General features: G+C 51.6%; 7 protein-coding genes across 8 annotated transcripts; 6 read left to right on the forward strand and 1 right to left on the reverse strand.

The window, feature by feature from the left end:
* The first annotated feature begins 9 nt into the window (after positions 1-9).
* On the forward strand, positions 10-1,386 carry LOC9659260. 2 transcript variants are annotated; one of them, XM_024684100.1, is made up of 3 exons: positions 10-118; positions 180-1,181; positions 1,252-1,370. In XM_024684100.1, exons 1-3 carry the CDS (start codon positions 32-34, stop codon positions 1,261-1,263), a joined length of 1,101 nt encoding a protein of 366 aa, XP_024539868.1. In that variant the 5' UTR covers positions 10-31; the 3' UTR covers positions 1,264-1,370. The 2 variants fall into 2 exon arrangements, with proteins under 2 accessions (XP_024539868.1, XP_024539867.1); XM_024684099.1 differs by having other exon boundaries at positions 180-1,386.
* Positions 1,387-2,203: 817 nt separating this feature from the next.
* On the reverse strand, positions 2,204-3,915 carry LOC9659261. The gene has a single exon (XM_024684097.1). It carries the CDS (start codon positions 3,886-3,888, stop codon positions 2,260-2,262), a length of 1,629 nt encoding a protein of 542 aa, XP_024539865.1. The 5' UTR covers positions 3,889-3,915; the 3' UTR covers positions 2,204-2,259.
* A 219-nt stretch (positions 3,916-4,134) lies between these two features.
* LOC9659785 (pentatricopeptide repeat-containing protein At2g35030, mitochondrial) lies at positions 4,135-5,737 on the forward strand. The gene is made up of 2 exons (XM_024683892.1): positions 4,135-4,317; positions 4,406-5,737. The coding sequence occupies exons 1-2, from the start codon at positions 4,135-4,137 to the stop codon at positions 5,735-5,737; spliced, it is 1,515 nt and encodes a 504-aa protein (XP_024539660.1).
* A 287-nt stretch (positions 5,738-6,024) lies between these two features.
* On the forward strand, positions 6,025-8,033 carry LOC9659262 (sucrose transport protein SUT2). Its single transcript, XM_024684098.1, has 5 exons — positions 6,025-6,539; positions 6,604-7,418; positions 7,483-7,546; positions 7,638-7,681; positions 7,743-8,033. The coding sequence occupies exons 1-5, from the start codon at positions 6,074-6,076 to the stop codon at positions 7,926-7,928; spliced, it is 1,575 nt and encodes a 524-aa protein (XP_024539866.1). The 5' UTR covers positions 6,025-6,073; the 3' UTR covers positions 7,929-8,033.
* A 43-nt stretch (positions 8,034-8,076) lies between these two features.
* LOC9659263 (4-hydroxybenzoate polyprenyltransferase, mitochondrial) lies at positions 8,077-10,019 on the forward strand. The gene is made up of 8 exons (XM_002978823.2): positions 8,077-8,428; positions 8,498-8,633; positions 8,690-8,811; positions 8,883-8,952; positions 9,029-9,178; positions 9,243-9,378; positions 9,456-9,552; positions 9,636-10,019. Exons 1-8 carry the CDS (start codon positions 8,085-8,087, stop codon positions 9,700-9,702), a joined length of 1,122 nt encoding a protein of 373 aa, XP_002978869.2. The 5' UTR covers positions 8,077-8,084; the 3' UTR covers positions 9,703-10,019.
* Positions 10,020-10,066: 47 nt separating this feature from the next.
* LOC9659264 (sucrose transport protein SUT2) lies at positions 10,067-13,128 on the forward strand. Its single transcript, XM_024684096.1, has 5 exons — positions 10,067-10,840; positions 11,348-12,351; positions 12,434-12,497; positions 12,556-12,599; positions 12,675-13,128. Exons 1-5 carry the CDS (start codon positions 10,267-10,269, stop codon positions 12,903-12,905), a joined length of 1,917 nt encoding a protein of 638 aa, XP_024539864.1. The 5' UTR covers positions 10,067-10,266; the 3' UTR covers positions 12,906-13,128.
* A 401-nt stretch (positions 13,129-13,529) lies between these two features.
* Positions 13,530-15,293, forward strand: LOC9659265 (helicase-like transcription factor CHR27). The gene has a single exon (XM_002978825.1). The coding sequence runs from the start codon at positions 13,530-13,532 to the stop codon at positions 15,291-15,293; it is 1,764 nt and encodes a 587-aa protein (XP_002978871.1).
* The last annotated feature ends 1,412 nt before the right edge of the window (positions 15,294-16,705 follow it).

Raw genomic sequence — 16,705 nt, forward strand, 5'->3', positions numbered from 1 at the left:
AACTGTCTTGTGGGCTAGGGTTTATATTTCCATGGGGCATCCTGGGAGGACGCTGGAAATCCCGGTCCAGTCCGGCAAGGACACTTCTTCGTGCGCTCCCTGCGAGAGTGAGATCCAGGTGAGTCGATCGCAATCGCAATCCAAGCGCTTGCATTCATTCCTTGAAATCTTGGCTCCAGATCACACGGATCGGTGGAAATGGAACGCGGCCGCCGCAGAAGCCGTGCTGTTCTTCGTGCTCCTCCGCCGGGTATGAGATTCCACCCCCGACTCCCGCTCCCTACAACAGGGCGCTGCCTAACGATGTGGAATTTCCACTCCCGGAGCCCGTCCCTCGGCTGGATCTCATGAGCGCGCGCCCGACGCCAAACAAGAACACCGTCTATGAGATTCCTCCGACGCCGCCGGGAGCTGCGACGCCGAGCAGCAATGCCAGCAGAGACAAATCGGTGAGAGTGAGGGAGATTTCAGTCATCTCAGCGAAGCCGCCGCACGATCTAGACCGGATTCGTGAGGAGCATCCGAGCGTTCACATCGAGGTGGAGGAGCCAAGCGACATCACAATTGGTGTGCGTAACATCTCGGTGAACGGCGGGAAAGATGAGAAAGGCAAGGAGACAAACAGAGATGGCTACGAGGAGAAGGAAGCTCCTGCCGAGCAGATGGGCTCGCCACCTTTGATGGCTTCGGAGAATTCGCTCATCGATTTCTCGCTCTTTCTGCTCAAGAATGCGAGATCTCGCGAGAAAGTCCGGCGGTCACTAGCCAAAGATCTGAACGAGAAGAAGGGGGCTGCTGAACCCGAGGAAGATCTGGAAGGCTTGCTTCGCAAATGGGAAGCCGCGCAGCTGGAAGAAGCTGCGGCTGCTAGAGCCAAGGAAGAAGAGCTGCTTCGTGCTTCTCCCGCGGTGCCGATGTTTCCCGGGATCAAGGAGCTGCCTTTGCTAAACTACATCAACGCGGAGGGGAAGATCGAGCCTCAGTGCGACCCCAACACGGCTGTCAGTGCGTTTGCGGTGCTGGACAGGCTGAAGAAGGTGCAGTACATCGGCATTGCGAAGAGCCTCCGGAACAGTATGAGGAAGATAATGGGGAGAAAGCCCGGCTTTTGCTACTACTACAAAGTTTATCACTTGCCCAACGTGGAGAGCTTCCCAAAGCCGAACTATGTCAAGCAAAGGGTACGTTTCTACTGGTTTTTTTGCACAGATTTAAGAAGATTTAACCGGGAACATGATCGTGAATTGTCAGCTGTCTGTTTGAGCGTTCGTGTGAACAGTGGATAGAAGAATTGGGATCGCCTCCACCCGGGAATGCGGACGAGACGCAGAGAAAGCAATGGGAGCAGCCTGCCGAGGTTTCTGTGGGTGCAGTTATGGACAGGGGATCCGTTTTAGCGGCGGCAATCGAGAAAGCTAAAGGACTTATCCAAATTATGGTCAGGAGAGGTCTCAAAGAGGAGGTACGTAGTTGGCTCTATTTTTCTTTTCCAGAATAGATCACATTCTCTATGTTTTATTCAGATGATATATGATCCTGCACTGATGGAGTTGGGACGGTGTGATGTTTTGGAGGTATGCTATCCTGTATCTCTTTAGTTGCTGATTCTGTAAGTGTAGACCACTACTCCGGCGGACGCTCCCAAAGGGAAGCACACAGTGGTTACAACGCCGTATGGTGGAACAGTTGATTACTTTATCTGCTACCACGATAAATCAAAGCTGAGCAATGGCTGGTTGTATGATGTAACCATCAACAAAGACAATCAAGAGACCAGGTGAGCATGCATGTAGTAAAGAAAATCATACATTGGTTGAACCGAGTTTATTGGTACAGGCATTTGATTACCTGCGGGAACAACTGTCCCGCCAATCTTTCAGAAAATACTTTCCTGGAGCTGATTTTTGCATTTCTCCTGGTAAATCCATTGTATTTGAAGCAGTTTAGATTAAAAAACTCACACCTTGTCTGTAACAGCATCAAGGTGTTCCGAGAGACAAAGACTTGCGAAACGGATTCTCAATGCACAACTTTTCTGTGGCCGAATTTATCCAGAAGTTCGACAATTTTAAGCCGTGGTTCCCCCGCGTTTCGTCATGAAGTCTAGTGCAAGCTAGCATTTCACTGGGTAGGTGTTTTCTCTAACCTTCCACTGGCCGGCCGCTACAGCAGAACACTGGAGCAATCACGGCAATCCAAGGTCTTCTAGACAAATCAGTTTTTATTTTTTTGTTTTCTCAACTTTCCAAAATAATGCAGTCATTTGCACTCGAAGTGCACGTACACTGAACACTTGACGGCCTTCTTCTGGGTTCTGAAACCTGGCATCACCATGAACTCCAGCTTACTCTTCTTACAACTCTTGCACGGCGAAGCTGGATGCACAACTGGTTCTACGTAAACGGGATTGACGTCCATTCCTCGTCCGACTCTGATAATCCCAGCCGCCGGGTTCATCGAGTAAGCGAGCCGGTGCAGCAACCAGACGCCTTTGCAAGCGTTGATGAAAGCCGAGGTGAAGCAGTTCCTCTCAGCCGTCGCCTTGAAGATGATCGTCCAAGGAAAGAGACCCCACATATCGTGAGTCTTGTTCTCGCAAAAGTTGAGGAAGTCGGGCTCAAAGTTGGCGTGGGCCGGGTTGACGGCATCCGCGATATCCAGCAGCTTCATCCGTTGGAACTCCTCGAGCCTGGCAAGAGCTCGCTGGGACGGGTTGAGGATCTTGGTGATGCCAAAGTGGTCGAAGCTTTCGTTCTCGAAGCAGTGGAACAGGGCCTTGTTGATGCGAGACTCCAGAGCGAACGCCGTGTGTTCCTTCTTTGCAAAGACTGTCCTCGGCTCCAGATCTCCCAGAGCTCGCAACACCGAGTAGCCGGACATCTCCATCTGCTTCATGAAGACTTTGCAGAACTTCCGAATGGCCAGAGTCGCTCGCACGACCGTCATCTCAAGGAGGAGCTCGGTGGCAGTGATCTCCATATCCATGGAAACGTGGTCTACTGCCGGTGACGACGATCTTCGTGGTGGAAGAGTGGTGTTTCCCTCGCGAGACTTTATCGCTCCCCCGACGCGCTTCTCACTAAGGACGGAGCATTCTTCGCCATTTCCCTCGGTGGTAAGCGTTTCCTTGCTCTGGTTTCTCTGCGGGACTAACAGTGGACTCCCTTTGTGCCTACAGCAAATACCTGTGATCTCTCGCTCTTTCATCGCCATGCTTTGCAGCTGCTCCAGTTGCCACTCTAGCATGTCGATCGTGTCCTGCTTGTCAACCAGTGCCGATTGCTGCCGTTTGCTCAACTCCAGGAGCTCCTGAGTCGGCTGCTGCCGGAGCCTGATCGTCCTCGAGTTTGTAGCTGGCGAAGAACTATGCTCTGATCTAGCAGCAGGAACTGGAGAAGTCGCTCGATTCCCGCAAGCGATGATGCTGGAGAGGATTCCTATCAAAGGCCGGCAACCCGTCGCTCTGGTACACAGCTTCTCAAAGTTTGCTTGCATCTCGTCGTCCTCACTCGTGCTGCTCTTGCTGCTTGCAGCCACTCGTCTTCGCTGTTGCTGCTGCTGCTGCTGCTGCTGCTGCTGCTGATTCTTCGCGCTCGGGGACACTGGAATCTCTTCGGCGATTGTTGGCAGCTGCTTGGTGGAACTCACAGAAAACCTCTCCGCCATGGCCGTGTCCTCTTCTTCTCTCATGTGGAGGAGGATGCGCAGCGCTACCTTCTCCTTCCTTGTGGAATTCTCTTCACCATCATCCAAGGTAGACGATCTAGCAGTAGTTAAGAGGTTGGCGGAATCCATTAACTTCATCTCGTATTTCTTGCTGCCAGACCTCTTGATGAAGTGTGTGTGGAAGATGAACAGGAATCGAGGGAGATTCCTGGCGAGTAGCATTTATGCGAAAGGTGACAAGCCGCTACTAGATGGCTAGTCGGACGGATTGGATTGTTTGGAAATCGAGGAAGTCAAGCTTTTCTGGTTGGAAGTTGGAAGTGCCCGTCTTGGCAGCCGTCTTTTGTTGGACAGGTACAGTAATCCTTCATCGCTCTTTTTAGAATCCAACGTTTTTTTTTTTCCTCCAGAAGCCGAGCGACATCACTTCGATCACTTAGATCACTTGCAAACGCTTTAGAAGCGAGAATGGTGGATGATGGAAGCTGTGACTTTCACGCAGCTGGCCAGCGAGATCCGGCAGTGCAGCGACGCAAGAGACTTCGATCGAGCCAGGCAGATCCACAGACAAGTTCTCAAGAGCAAGCATCTCCGCCAGGACGACGCCACTTACCTCGCGAATTTGCTGCTCGAAGCTTATGGAAGATGTGGGTCTGTGGAGGAAGCCCAGCGTCTCTTCCAGGCCTTGCCACTACCCAACGTCTTCTCGTGGAACATCTTGCTCGAGGCATATGCCCAGAACGGGCATCTCGATCGCGCGAGAAGCTTGTTTGATCGAATCCCGGATAAAAACGTCGTCTCTTGGACCACCATGATCAAAGCTTATGGTTCTTCCGGCCGAGTGGACGACGCAAAATTACTCTTCCAAAAAATGCCAGTAAGAAACCTCGTCACCTTCACGGGCATGGTAAAAGCATATGCCGAGACTGGGCATATTCTCGATGCCAGGGAATTGTTTGATTCCATGCCCGAGAGGAACCTCGTGGCGTGGACAGTCATGCTTGCGGCATATTCGCAGACTGGGCATCTAGACGAGGTGCTTGCGCTGTTTGCGCGAATCCCGGAGAGGGAGGTGGTATCGTGCAGCATCGTGATCGGCGCATATTCCGCGAGAGGGCAAATGCGCGAGGCGCGAAAGCTGTTCGATTCGATGCGCGAGGGAAATGTGGTGACGTGGACGGCCCTGATCGCTGGGTACGCGGGGCGTGGGGATCTGGAGGAAGCTAGAAGTTTGTTTGAGAGGATGCCCGAGAGAGATACGGTGTCATGGACGAGTATGATCACAGCTTATGCCCAATTGGGGCATCTGGAAGAGGCGAGAGCTCTCTTTGATTCCATCCCGATCAATCGCCGGGATGCTGTGGTGTGGAATTCGATGCTCTACGCGTTCTCTCGCGATGGCTGCGTTGCCGGGATGATCGAGACGCTGAGGGCGATGCCACGCCCGGATCTTGTATCGTGGAACATCGCCATGGCGACACTGGCAGAGTGGGGGATGGGCGATGACTTCGCGAATTTCTTCCTGGAGATGCCCGAGAGGAATGTCTTGTCGTGGACGAGCATGATCCAGGCGCTCGCGCGGCGGGGCATGCTCCAATCCGCGAGAGACCTCTTCGACACAATGCCGGAGAGGAATCGCGTGTCATGGTCGACGATCGTCCAGGCCTTCGCCCGGAATTCGCAGGGCGAGGAGGCGATCCAGCTCGTCCTGGCGATGCTGCTCGAGGGCATCGCGCCGGATGAGATCGCCTACATCGAGATCCTGGCCGCGTGCGCCCACATTGGATTGCTAGAAACGAGCCGGCAATTCTTCCACTCCATCACCGCCGACCACGGCCTCGTCCCCTCGATCGAGCACTACAGCTGCATGATCCACATTCTGGGACGATCCGGCCAGGCAAGAGACGCCGAGGAGCTCCTCCAAACAATGAGCCTCGTGCCGGATTCTATCTCCTGGACCGCATTGCTGGGCAGCAGCAACGAAATCAGCCGCGGCGCCCGCGCGGCCAGGAAAGCAGTGGATCTGGACGGAGAAATCTCCGCTCCATCCTCCTCTCCAACCTCGCCCTAAAATGTCCCCAAGAACCCTAAACCTGCCCAGGAACCCTAAAATCCCCCTAATTTTTAACCTTTTCTCGATAATTTTCCAAAATTTTAGGGGGATCCAGCCAATTGCCAGCGGACTGGCAATTTTGTCGCCACTTGCATGCTGCCATGTGTCTTCTCCCGACACGTCAAATAGGTTCCTTGGACAAGTGTCGCCACGTAGGGCGTTATCGGGCTCTCGACAAACAAATCTTTTACTATAGCCTCTCCAAATCATCGAACAGCAAAATGGCCAAGAGGAGTGGCACTAGTGGTCCTCAAAGCCCTTCTTCTAGGGCTAGGGCTTGGGAGATCGCGAGCGATGGCGGAGGGCAGCATTGCCAAGCGCTCGCGCGCCGATCGCGTCCCGCTCAAGGCGCTCGCGCGCGTCGCGTCCGTGGCCGCGGGCGTCCAATTCGGCTGGGCGCTGCAGCTATCGCTGCTCACGCCCTACGTCCAGGAGCTCGGGATTCCTCACACTTTTGCGAGCTACATTTGGCTGTGTGGGCCGATCTCGGGGATGTTCGTCCAGCCCATCGTGGGATTCTACAGCGATCACTGGGAGGGGAAGTGGGGGAGGCGGCGGCCATTCATTGTCCTAGGCGCGATTTTGGTGGTTATCTCGGTCTTGATCATCAGCTTCGCGGCCGATCTGGGATACATTCTTGGCGATACTCCCACCAGGAGGCCCAGAGCCATCGGGATCTTTGTGGTCGGGTTTTGGTTCTTGGATCTGGCTAACAACACTCTCCAGGGTCCCTGTAGAGCACTTCTAGCGGATTTCACTGGTAAGATCCTTGGTTTTCTTCTAGTTCTAGCTTCAAAGTTGAGTTTTTATTCTTCCTGTCACAGGGAGAGATCAGCGAAGAAATCGCCGGGCAAATGCGTTCTTCTCGTTTTTCATCTCGATTGGAAACATTCTCGGGTTTGCAGCGGGATCTTATAACAATTGGCCGAAGATCTTTCCTTTCACAGAGACCAGAGGTTGCAACCGACCATGCGCCAACTTAAAGTCGGCTTTTATGATCGACTTGATCCTGCTCATCGTGACGACCCTCTTGAGCATTACAGCCGCCCAAGAAATCCCGTGGTCACCACTGACGAAGGCCCAGAAGCACGGTGTGAGTACTCCCACCACCCCGCTGATTCCCGACAAGCCAGATCCACAGTACGCCGATGATCCAGAGAACGTAAACGACGACGATGAAGATGAGGAGGAAGAATCGGAGGCCTTCTTCTGGGAGCTTGTGGGAACTTTGCGAGATCTTCCGCGACCAATGTGGTGCATCCTCTTGGTGACGGCGTTAACTTGGCTGGCGTGGTTTCCGTTCACGCTATTCGACACGGACTGGTTTGGAAGAGAGGTGTTTAAAGGCGAGCCCGGCTCCGCGACCGCGCAGATTTACGACAGGGGTGTCCGAATGGGATCGTTCGGGCTGATGCTCAACTCGGTGGTGCTCGGGATCACGTCCATTGTAATGGAACCACTTTGCCGGATGCTCAAGCCGAGCTTCGTGTGGGGTATCGGGAACTTTATCATGGCCGCGAGCTTTGCTGCGATGATAGCGATTACTTACGCGATGAAGAACACCGATCGAGTAATCCCGCCGACAGGAACAACCATCGGTGCCCTCGTTGTCTTCGCGGCTCTGGGAGCTCCTCTTGCGGTACTGTTTTCTTGTCTTTCTCTTCGTTTTTCGTTTTGTCACTGAGTGTGTTTTGTCCCTATAGGTGACTTACAGCATTCCTTTTGCGCTGGCATCGCATTCCACGAACAACAGCGGAGGTGGCCAAGGTAAGTTTATCTCTCTCGATTCGCGAGCTTGAAAGTTTCAAACATTTGCAAAGTTCATGTTTTTTTTCTAACTTGAGAACCATTCCTACAGGCCTGGCAATGGGAGTGCTGAATCTGGCCGTCGTAGTTCCGCAGGTAACGAAAGAGCTGGCAGTTCCTCGCAATCAAAGCGTTGTGTTTTCTAATCTCTCTGCAGATCATTATCTCGCTCGGTAGCGGTCCTTGGGATGCGCTATTCGGCGGTGGAAACGTTCCATCCTTCGCGTTGGCGCTGGGAGCTTCTTTCATTGGCGGAGTTCTCGCGTTTTTAATCCTTCCAAGGCCGGCGCCAGAGTTTCGTTCCAGGAGTATTCGCCGTACGAGAAGCTCTCCCATACCATAGGAGAAAGCGATCACTCTTTCTCTATATTATTCCTATTGTTCTTTCCCTCTCCTATTGTTCTTTCCCTATTGTATCAATCATAATAAGCATTTTAAAATTTCTCTATATTATTCCTATTGTCCTTCATATTAAGAGGTTTAGGGTTTTCTCCAGTGGATGGGCGGGCCTGGCCTATGGCGCCGTGTGGTGAGATCTGTGGCGAATTCCCGGCGGCGAGGAGGATCGCGCAATGCGGTAAGAGCGAGTGATTCCATTCTCTGGCCGCAGCGGCAGCGAATTCTCTCCGGGATCGAAAGCCATGGGTACGTCGTGCGATCGAGCATTGTGTGGTATTCTTCGAGCTCCAGTCGAGTGGAGCCATTAGGCAAGGGCGGGAAACAAGACGATCGATCGTCCGCTTCGTGGATTAAGTCTTTTCCACCGTCGCTCCAGCCGTTTGCGTGCCTTGCGAGGTTGGACAAGCCGATTGGAACTTGGTTACTGGCATGGCCATGCTTTTGGTATGTAAGTTCTTCTTTTTGTCGATTTTTTTTGTTCTTGGTTTGTAAAGCTTGCTTTGCGTTCTCCAGGTCGATCGCTCTCGCCGCTCCGGCTGGAAGCTTGCCAGACCTGAAAATGCTCGCGCTGTTTGGAACGGGAGCGATCTTGCTGCGTGGTGCTGGCTGCACGGTGAATGACTTACTTGATCGTGATATCGATGGCAAGGTCTCTTTGAGTCCATTTTTTTTTTTTCTTGCTGACTTGACGCTCATGTATTTCAGGTTGATAGAACCAAACTTCGGCCAATCGCTTCTGGAGCATTGTCTCCAGCTCAAGGTGTTGGATTTCTCGGTTGCCAGCTTCTTTTGGGCCTGGGAATTCTCCTCCAGCTCAATGATTTCAGGTAGAACAAGCTCTCCTATTTATTTCTCTGTGTTTTTTTCGCTGTGTTCTTCTCAACCTTGACAATATCAGCCGAATTCTAGGAGCATCGTCTCTACTCCTCGTTGGCACCTATCCCTTGATGAAAAGGTGGACATTTTGGGTATGTATTCTTTCAAGCTCTCGATCTCCAAGTCGAAGTAGAAGACAATGCTGCTGGTTATTGTTTTTCTAAACAGCCTCAAGCGTATCTGGGCCTAACTTTCAATTGGGGAGCGCTTTTGGGATGGTCGGCCATCCAAGGCAGCTTAAATCCAGCCGTTGTTCTTCCACTGTATTTGTCCGGGATATGCTGGACGCTTGTCTACGACACCATATATGCACACCAGGTACGCTTTTCCTTCCATTACAAAGAGCACAATGAATTATTTTCGCTTTTGTTCGTTCCGCCAGGATAAAGAGGATGACCTCAAAGTGGGTGTCAAGTCCACGGCATTAAGATTCGGAGACCACACTTGTCTCTGGCTCACGGGTTTCAGCGCAGCCTCCGTTTCTTTCCTCGCTCTGGCGGGGTACAATACTGGTATCGGTAAGTGCTCACACCAGTGCTTTTCATACCAAGTCGTAAAGCGCTCGCTCTCGCGATTCCCTTGTTTTTTCTTTCAGGCTGGCCATTCTATGGAGGCGTCCTTGGTACAGCTTGTCACCTCGCTTGGCAGCTCCAGACTCTCGACATCTCAAACAGCGATGATTGTAACCGGAAGTGAGTGGAGCTCTCTTTTTATTTTTCCAGAAGCCGCCTTGGCTGACTTGAAAGAATTGTCAATCGTGGTGGTGTGTTTATAGATTTGGATCCAACAAGTGGCTCGGGGCCATTGTTTTCGGCGGCATCGTTCTCGGCAAGTTGCAATGATCGATCGATTCCATCGACTGAATGGTACGCTTTAAGTTCCTCGTGAATGGTGGTCCTCCTGCGAGCACTCAAAGTTTCTCCAAAAGAAAAATTCCCATGGCAGGCAAACCACGTGTACAACGAAATTATTTCCGCCCGGCGGCAAAGATTCGTGACGTGTTGAAGCGACGACCATTCCAGGTGCTGACGCGACGGGGCCCTGCCACTGTGGCGCGCGCTCGAGGCCCCACGTGGCGTCCACTGTGGAGCAATGCGGCTGCGCCACGTGGCACCGTTTAAATTTCAAATATTCCATCCAGCGTCACGCTTTGCCCTAAGTGGCACTTTTTATATTTCCCCTTCTCTCTCGTCTGGGTTATTTCAAATCGCTCGCTTTGGCGCTCACCGTGGCTGGGCGCTCCCATTCCCCCATTCCCCGGATGGTCTCTTCTCGCCCCATCGCATAGATCTCTCGCGGCGCCAGCAAGGATCCGGCGCATCGATCGGCATTGTGTTGGATCGATCCATCCGCGCAGTGGCAGTGAGTTGTGGGCTCTTTTCTGACCTAAATTTCGGCGCCCAGGGATGTGGGAGCGGTGGAGGCAGCAGTTCCGGAGGAAGAGGAAGAATCCGGATCATCTGGATCCGGTGGGGATGAGCGTCCTGCCCACATTCTCCACCTCCGCCGCCACCGGCGCCGCCGCCAAGAAGAAGAAAGACTCCCGGAAGATCCGCCAGCGCCAACTCTTCCGCGTCTCCTCCGTGGCCGCCGGGATCCAATTCGGCTGGGCCTTGCAGCTCTCCCTCCTCACTCCATACGTCCAAGAGCTGGGAATCCCTCACACATTCGCCAGTTACATATGGCTTTGCGGCCCCATTACCGGAATGCTCGTCCAGCCCATCGTCGGGTACTACAGCGATAACTGTAGGAGCCGATGGGGGCGCCGCCGCCCCTTCCTCGTCGCTGGATGCGTTTGCGTGATCATCGCGGTGCTCATCATCGGCTTCTCGGCCGATCTGGGACACCTCTTTGGTGATTCGATGGAGAGTACTACCAAGACGCGGGCCATTGTGATGTTCGTGCTGGGATTCTGGCTGCTCGACCTCGCGAACAACACTCTCCAGGGGCCGTGCCGAGCGCTCCTGGCCGATCTCACAGGTACTCTTGCTCAAAGTTTGTTTTTTTTCTTCCGGTTTTCTTCATCCTTTTAGGAGCTGCTTGGTTCGCCATCTTCTCTTAGTTCTTCTTCCTTCTCTGCTTTGGAGCTTTCATTTTTCTTTGGAGCTTTTCATCGTAGATCACTCCATGCTTGGCAGTTTTTTCTTTCCTTGATGATTTAGCATACTTCTTCTACTTCTGACTTGGAGTTCGTCGATTTTAAGAGTGTTCGCCAGTTTTACAGAGCTGGAGGTGACGAGCAGAGCATGGGCTAGTCCAAGCGTCCGCATGTACCATATTTCTCCTTCCCCTCTTAGCTTAGAATTGCAAACTTTTCTCATTTTTTCTTTCACTGGTGTAGTTCCAGGGATAGAGAGACGTCCTAGACTCTAGTTGGGGTTTCTTATTGTTTTTCTCTACAGTTCTTTCTTGCTAGATTGCCTTGTGTGTTGTTTTTGACATTCTTGGTTGTCCAAGATGCCTTATCGCTGAACTTTTCCTTTGCAGGCCGCAGCCAGAGAAGAACGCGAAGAGCAAACGCTTTCTTCTCGCTCTTCATGGCCATTGGCAACATTCTGGGCTTTGCAACCGGTGCCTACGGCAACTGGGCCAAAGTTTTTCCTTTCGCTATCACGACAGCGTGTGACATGGCCTGCGCCAACTTGAAGTCCGCGTTCTTCCTCGACATCATAATGCTCATATTCACAACGCTGCTCAGCATCACGGCCGCTCCAGAGGTTCCACTCTCGGAGATCTTACGAGGCGGCGGCGTTGGTGCTGGTGGTGGTGGCAGCAGCCATGGCAGCAGCAAAAACGACGGCAGCAACAGCACCAGCACGCTGAAAAGGATCCTCAGCAACAGCTCCGAGCGCCGGGACGTGGAAAACGCTCACGGCCGGCAAAACTTGAGCGACAGCACCGTCGAGAATGGCAAGCTCGTGGCCAAGCCGTGGAACAACCTCAGTGCCGACCATGGCAAAGAGCTCGAGACCATCCTCAGCAGCGAAGGCTTGTCCGAATCTCCACACGGTCCGGAGGTGTTGCCGACTTGCGAGACCGAGAACAAGGCCTTCTTCTGGGAGCTTTTCAGCACCATGAAGACGCTGCCCCGGCAAATGTGGTACATCCTGCTCGTCACGGCTCTCACTTGGGTGGCGTGGTTCCCATTCTTGCTCTACGACACGGACTGGATGGGGCACGAGATCTACAGAGGACAGCCCGACTCGAGGCTCCAGGCCAGAACCGATTTGTACAACAAGGGAGTGAGGATGGGATCGTTCGGACTGATGCTCAACTCTGTGGTGCTGGGACTCACGTCACTCATGGTGGAGCCTTTGTGTCGACGAGTCGGGCCGAGCTACTTGTGGGGATTTGCGGATGTGATCCTGGCGTTTTGCTTCGCCGGTATCGTCGGGATCACCAAGGTGGCCGGGAAAGGACGCAGTCCGCCATCAGCAGGTGTTTTGACAGTCGTTCTCCTCCTCTTTTCGATCCTTGGAATACCACTGGCAGTAAGTTTTTCGTTTCCTTTCTTGTGCTCTACTCTAGAAGAGAAGTTCTTCGCGATTCAAGCACTCAAGCATGGTTTTGCAGGTCACGTACAGCGTTCCGTATGCTCTGACTGCGAGCTACACGAGCTCCATCGGCGGTGGTCAAGGTAACTTTCCTCTTGTTTATCACAGCGTTTAAGCTTTAGCATGGATTTTCTTCTCCAGGGCTCTCTATGGGAGTTTTAAATCTTGCCGTTGTCATCCCACAGGTAAGTTCGTCATAGCTTTAAGAAACTCTGGTACTTCTTGCGGATACTGATGGATCACCTCTCTGGAACTTACAGGTTATAATCTCGCTCGGAAGTGGGCCTTGGGACCAAGCATTTGGAGGAGGAAACATACCATCGTTTCTCGTTGCCTCGGGTGCCGCGCTGATTGGAGGAGTGTTGGCCATCACCAAGCTACCAAAGACTCACACCAAGCGTGACCACAAGCCTCCACCGATCGAGGTCGAGTTTCCTACGCCAGGTATCCGGCGAACACGAAGCGCTCCAGTCTTTTCGAAGATGGCTTGAGCCTTCGTCGTTCGTTTTTCTCTCTTTTTTTTCTTGTTGCCTGGCTCATCGTCTATAACTTTGTGTATGATGACTATTTGCGCAAGTTTGTACTGCTGTGTAGCATATTGTGTATACAGAAGCGCTTTCTCCCGTTCCAGATTTTCGCAAGGAAATCTGCCTGTGTAGAGAAATCGCTATATAACAAAACCTTTACAATAAAACTGATGAGCAATTATTAATATTTATTGAAACCATCTATTTAGCATGAACCATTCCAGATAATATTCTCAAAACAACCGACCTGGCAGCCCGACGTGGCAGTAGGGCATGACGTGGAGGAGTGTGAGGCTCTGCAAAAGTGGATGCTTGATCTCCTGGTGTTATGCCACATTGGAATCTCTAAGTTGTGATTACGCGTAGATAAATAGGAGCAACTTGTTAAGACTTATAGGATCAAGGGCGATGAGGTGTGAGAGAGGTCAAGGATTATCTTTCAAGCTTAGCAGGAAGGTTGTGGTTTATGGAGGTCATTGCAGAACACCTGTTTACCGTCTGGTATGATGATGGCAACCATTAGCATTACCATCCTTTAAAAACCATAAGGGTTTCTAGTTTTTCTCCAACTTTTACGTAGCAATAGCAATGAAGAAGAGGAAGGGGGAGTTTGTGGGCGAGGGGGAGAAGAAGCAAATACAAGGGGAGTCCTCCCAAAATGATTTGGAGCCTAGGTCAATGACAGTTGAGTTGATGAATCACCAAAAGCAAGCCCTAGCCTGGATGCTGGAGCAGGAGTCTAGCGACAGAAAAGGTGGCATCCTTGCTGACGACCAGGGCCTGGGCAAGACCCTCTCAGCCATCGCGCTCATCCTCGAGGCTAGCCCAAGGTCAATGGCCCAAGACCATGCAAGTCAAAAGAAAGTCAGGGGTGGTACGCTCATCGTTTGCCCGGTAAGCGTGATCCGGCAGTGGGAGAGCGAGATCGCAACTAAGGTGGCGGCCACTGCACCACTCTCCACATTCGTCTACCATGACAAACGCAAGGTGACGCCTGAGACGCTGGCATTGTACGACGTAGTGATCACCACGTACGGAGTACTGGCCAAGGAGCAGTGTAACAAGGTGAACAAGGTCTTTAATCGACGTCGTGCAGCTTGGATCGTGGAGAGGCAGTACCTTTCTGGACCCCTGGGCAATGTGGCGTGGCACAGGGTGGTGCTAGACGAAGCACAATCCATCCGGAATGCCTACACCCAAGTCTCGCGCTCTTGCATGCATCTCTCCGCGACGTACAGATGGGCTCTCTCAGGAACGCCATTCCAGAACAACATCAAGGATCTCTATGCTTTTTTCTGCTTTCTCCGGGTCCAGCCCTATTGTCACAATCGTAAAGCTTTTGACGAGCAGTATGAAGTGTATGAGAAGAAGGGCTACTCGCTGGAGCTCAAGGCGGCGCTGGAGAGCATTGTGCTTCGGCGGAACAAGAACTCGATCGTTGATGGCGAGCCAGTGCTGCGGCTGCCGCCCAGGCTGGTCAACCGGGTGGAGGTGGAGCTATCGAAGCTGGAGAGAGAACTCTATGAAGATCTTATGGAGGAGTACGAGGCAAGAATCAGCGAATACAGCAGCGAAGGGACGCTCCAGATGAACAAGTTTAACATGTTGAGCATGCTGCTGCGACTGAGGCAAATGTGTAACCATCCAGCGCTGCTCGACAGTGACCACCTCTTCCAAGTCGAAGACGATGATCTCATCATGGATGAAGATGGAAGTGAAGATGGAAGTGGGCACCAGCAGATGAGAGAGGCCTTGAGTAAGCTCCAGCTCGAGGCCCAGGAGAGGCAAGAAGAGTTTGATCGCAAAGTGCAAGAGATTGGCCAGTCGGCCAAGCTGAAAGCCGCGATGAGGGTGCTGGATATGACCCCTCATGGAGAGAAATCCCTCATCTTCTCACAGTGGACGTCTATGCTCGACCTGATTGAACCAGAGCTGGAGGAAGCCGGGATCCAGTTCTCCAGGATCGACGGGAGCATGAGCACAAGAAAGCGAGTTGAGGCAATCAAGAGATTTAGCGAGGATCCAGAGGTAGCGGTAATGCTTATATCCCTTAGAGCTGGCGGGTGTGGGCTCAACCTGGTGGCCGCGACTCGTGTGCTGCTAATGGACATGTGGTGGAACCCGACCACGGAGGACCAGGCCATTGACCGGACGCACCGCATTGGTCAAACTCGGCCGGTCCACGTGACCAGGTTTGTGGTCAAACAAACTGTGGAGGAGCGCATCTTACAGATTCAGGAGGAGAAGAAGAAGCTGGTGGAATTTGCATTTGGGGAGAAAAGCTGCAAGGATCACAGCCTCAGCATTGACGAGCTCACGTCGATATTTGTGCTGCAAAACCTTGAATCATAAATAGAGTATCGGTCTTTCGTTTTCTTAAACCATGCAATTCTGTGAATCAATATAAGAGAATGCAACAATATCGATCCAGGACCAGTGACCACTTTACAGGAGAACAGCTCATGGTCCACTATTGCGCTGCTTGACAGAGGCCGAGGTTCCAAAAGCTCTCAAATATGCCCCACTGCAACCAGTTCTTCAATGAAGGTGATGTGGAGCTTCAAGAAAGCTCTTTTCGGTCAATTTCCTAGCTAGTGCGATACTTCCTCAGATTCCTGAAAGGATCAAGCAAGGAACACCAAAATAAAACCAGATTCTCAAGCAGAACCTAGCTCGCCTGAAATTGTGAATCGCATGATTAAATGAGAAGTCACAAGGGACTAACAGCAGTGAAATATCAGTTTTATTTGGAAATACTAAGGATAACAATCTCAGTCATAAAAATTAAGGCTCTTGAAGCATTGCGACAAGAGAGCAGCAGCAGCAACGGCAATCACGTTCGCTGGTCGTAGGAAGCCCCACCAGAGATTTATACTATGCCACCAAGGCCCTTCTAAAGAGTGCATGAGAACATCTTGTTAAAATCTTCCTTAACTTTGATTTTTGAATTGAGAGAGCCCTTTAGAAAATGCATGTGGCGAGGTTCCTGAGTAGAACTTCGTAACTTAAGAGCATTTCATGCAATGCAAAAAATGCATGTTGCGATGTCGTGGCGCGTTCTTAAGTAGAACTTCGTCGCTTGTAATCCGATAATCTTGGAGCCCGGAATTCTTTTCAGATCCTGCCAGCCATCTTTTCAGTTCGAGACTGATCCACGCTTGCGGGACTCTTGTCACCGAGTTCTTCTCTTCATGTAGTTGAATGGAGGCTGCTCGTGCACAATGATGGAGGCAGTGTGGGTGGCGAGGATAAACTGAATGGTTCACTTCCGGACTTCCACTGGGAGGAGTCTGGATGCCTTAAGAAGCTTTTTCCCTGAAGGAGCGAGCTGTTCAACTGGCGACGGACTAGCTGACAGGGTGTTGTGATGACTTTGGCCTGATAGTGTTCCTTCCTGACATCCCATTGATATATGCCATGTTGTTGAAGAGGCTGTAGTAAACCTGGCTTGCGGCTGCTTCGTATGTCCAGGTCTGCCGATGGTGAAATTCTGTGCGTATCTCCGCATAAAAACTTACTCTTGTTCTGTAAGAAATAACTATAGCATCGATAACTATTTGATTTCTACTAGATATAAATGCTTGCCACACATTATACAAAGGGAAGCCAATTGGTATAGACAGATCAGCCACACAAATCCCACCCATAAAAAGTGGGGTAATGGTGTGAAATGAGATTCTGACTAAGTTTTGATTTAAAGTAACTATTCCATCATCAATATAAGTAGAATAAATATAAGTTATCAATTGAATTTATTCATTAAA

The sequence above is a fragment of the Selaginella moellendorffii genome, unplaced genomic scaffold, assembly GCF_000143415.4.
Source record: "Selaginella moellendorffii unplaced genomic scaffold, v1.0 SELMOscaffold_39, whole genome shotgun sequence".
Taxonomy (NCBI): Eukaryota; Viridiplantae; Streptophyta; class Lycopodiopsida; order Selaginellales; family Selaginellaceae; genus Selaginella; species Selaginella moellendorffii.

Bases quoted from the DNA above. Each gene is read 5' to 3' on its own strand.
- LOC9659260 (XM_024684099.1), top strand. From the start codon at position 32: ATGGGGCATCCTGGGAGGACGCTGGAAATCCCGGTCCAGTCCGGCAAG. The intron at 119-179 runs GTGAGTCGATCG...TCTTGGCTCCAG, and splicing joins CCTGCGAGAGTGAGATCCAG to ATCACACGGATCGGTGGAAA.
- LOC9659261 (XM_024684097.1), bottom strand. From the start codon at position 3,888: ATGCTACTCGCCAGGAATCTCCCTCGATTCCTGTTCATCTTCCACACA.
- LOC9659785 (XM_024683892.1), top strand. From the start codon at position 4,135: ATGGTGGATGATGGAAGCTGTGACTTTCACGCAGCTGGCCAGCGAGAT. The intron at 4,318-4,405 runs GTCTGTGGAGGA...GCATATGCCCAG, and splicing joins GAAGCTTATGGAAGATGTGG to AACGGGCATCTCGATCGCGC.
- LOC9659262 (XM_024684098.1), top strand. From the start codon at position 6,074: ATGGCGGAGGGCAGCATTGCCAAGCGCTCGCGCGCCGATCGCGTCCCG. The intron at 7,547-7,637 runs GTAAGTTTATCT...CCATTCCTACAG, and splicing joins CAACAGCGGAGGTGGCCAAG to GCCTGGCAATGGGAGTGCTG. The intron at 7,682-7,742 runs GTAACGAAAGAG...ATCTCTCTGCAG, and splicing joins TGGCCGTCGTAGTTCCGCAG to ATCATTATCTCGCTCGGTAG.
- LOC9659263 (XM_002978823.2), top strand. From the start codon at position 8,085: ATGGGCGGGCCTGGCCTATGGCGCCGTGTGGTGAGATCTGTGGCGAAT. The intron at 9,179-9,242 runs GTACGCTTTTCC...TCGTTCCGCCAG, and splicing joins ACACCATATATGCACACCAG to GATAAAGAGGATGACCTCAA. The intron at 9,379-9,455 runs GTAAGTGCTCAC...TTTTTCTTTCAG, and splicing joins GGGGTACAATACTGGTATCG to GCTGGCCATTCTATGGAGGC.
- LOC9659264 (XM_024684096.1), top strand. From the start codon at position 10,267: ATGTGGGAGCGGTGGAGGCAGCAGTTCCGGAGGAAGAGGAAGAATCCG. The intron at 12,352-12,433 runs GTAAGTTTTTCG...ATGGTTTTGCAG, and splicing joins TCCTTGGAATACCACTGGCA to GTCACGTACAGCGTTCCGTA. The intron at 12,600-12,674 runs GTAAGTTCGTCA...TGGAACTTACAG, and splicing joins TTGCCGTTGTCATCCCACAG to GTTATAATCTCGCTCGGAAG.
- LOC9659265 (XM_002978825.1), top strand. From the start codon at position 13,530: ATGAAGAAGAGGAAGGGGGAGTTTGTGGGCGAGGGGGAGAAGAAGCAA.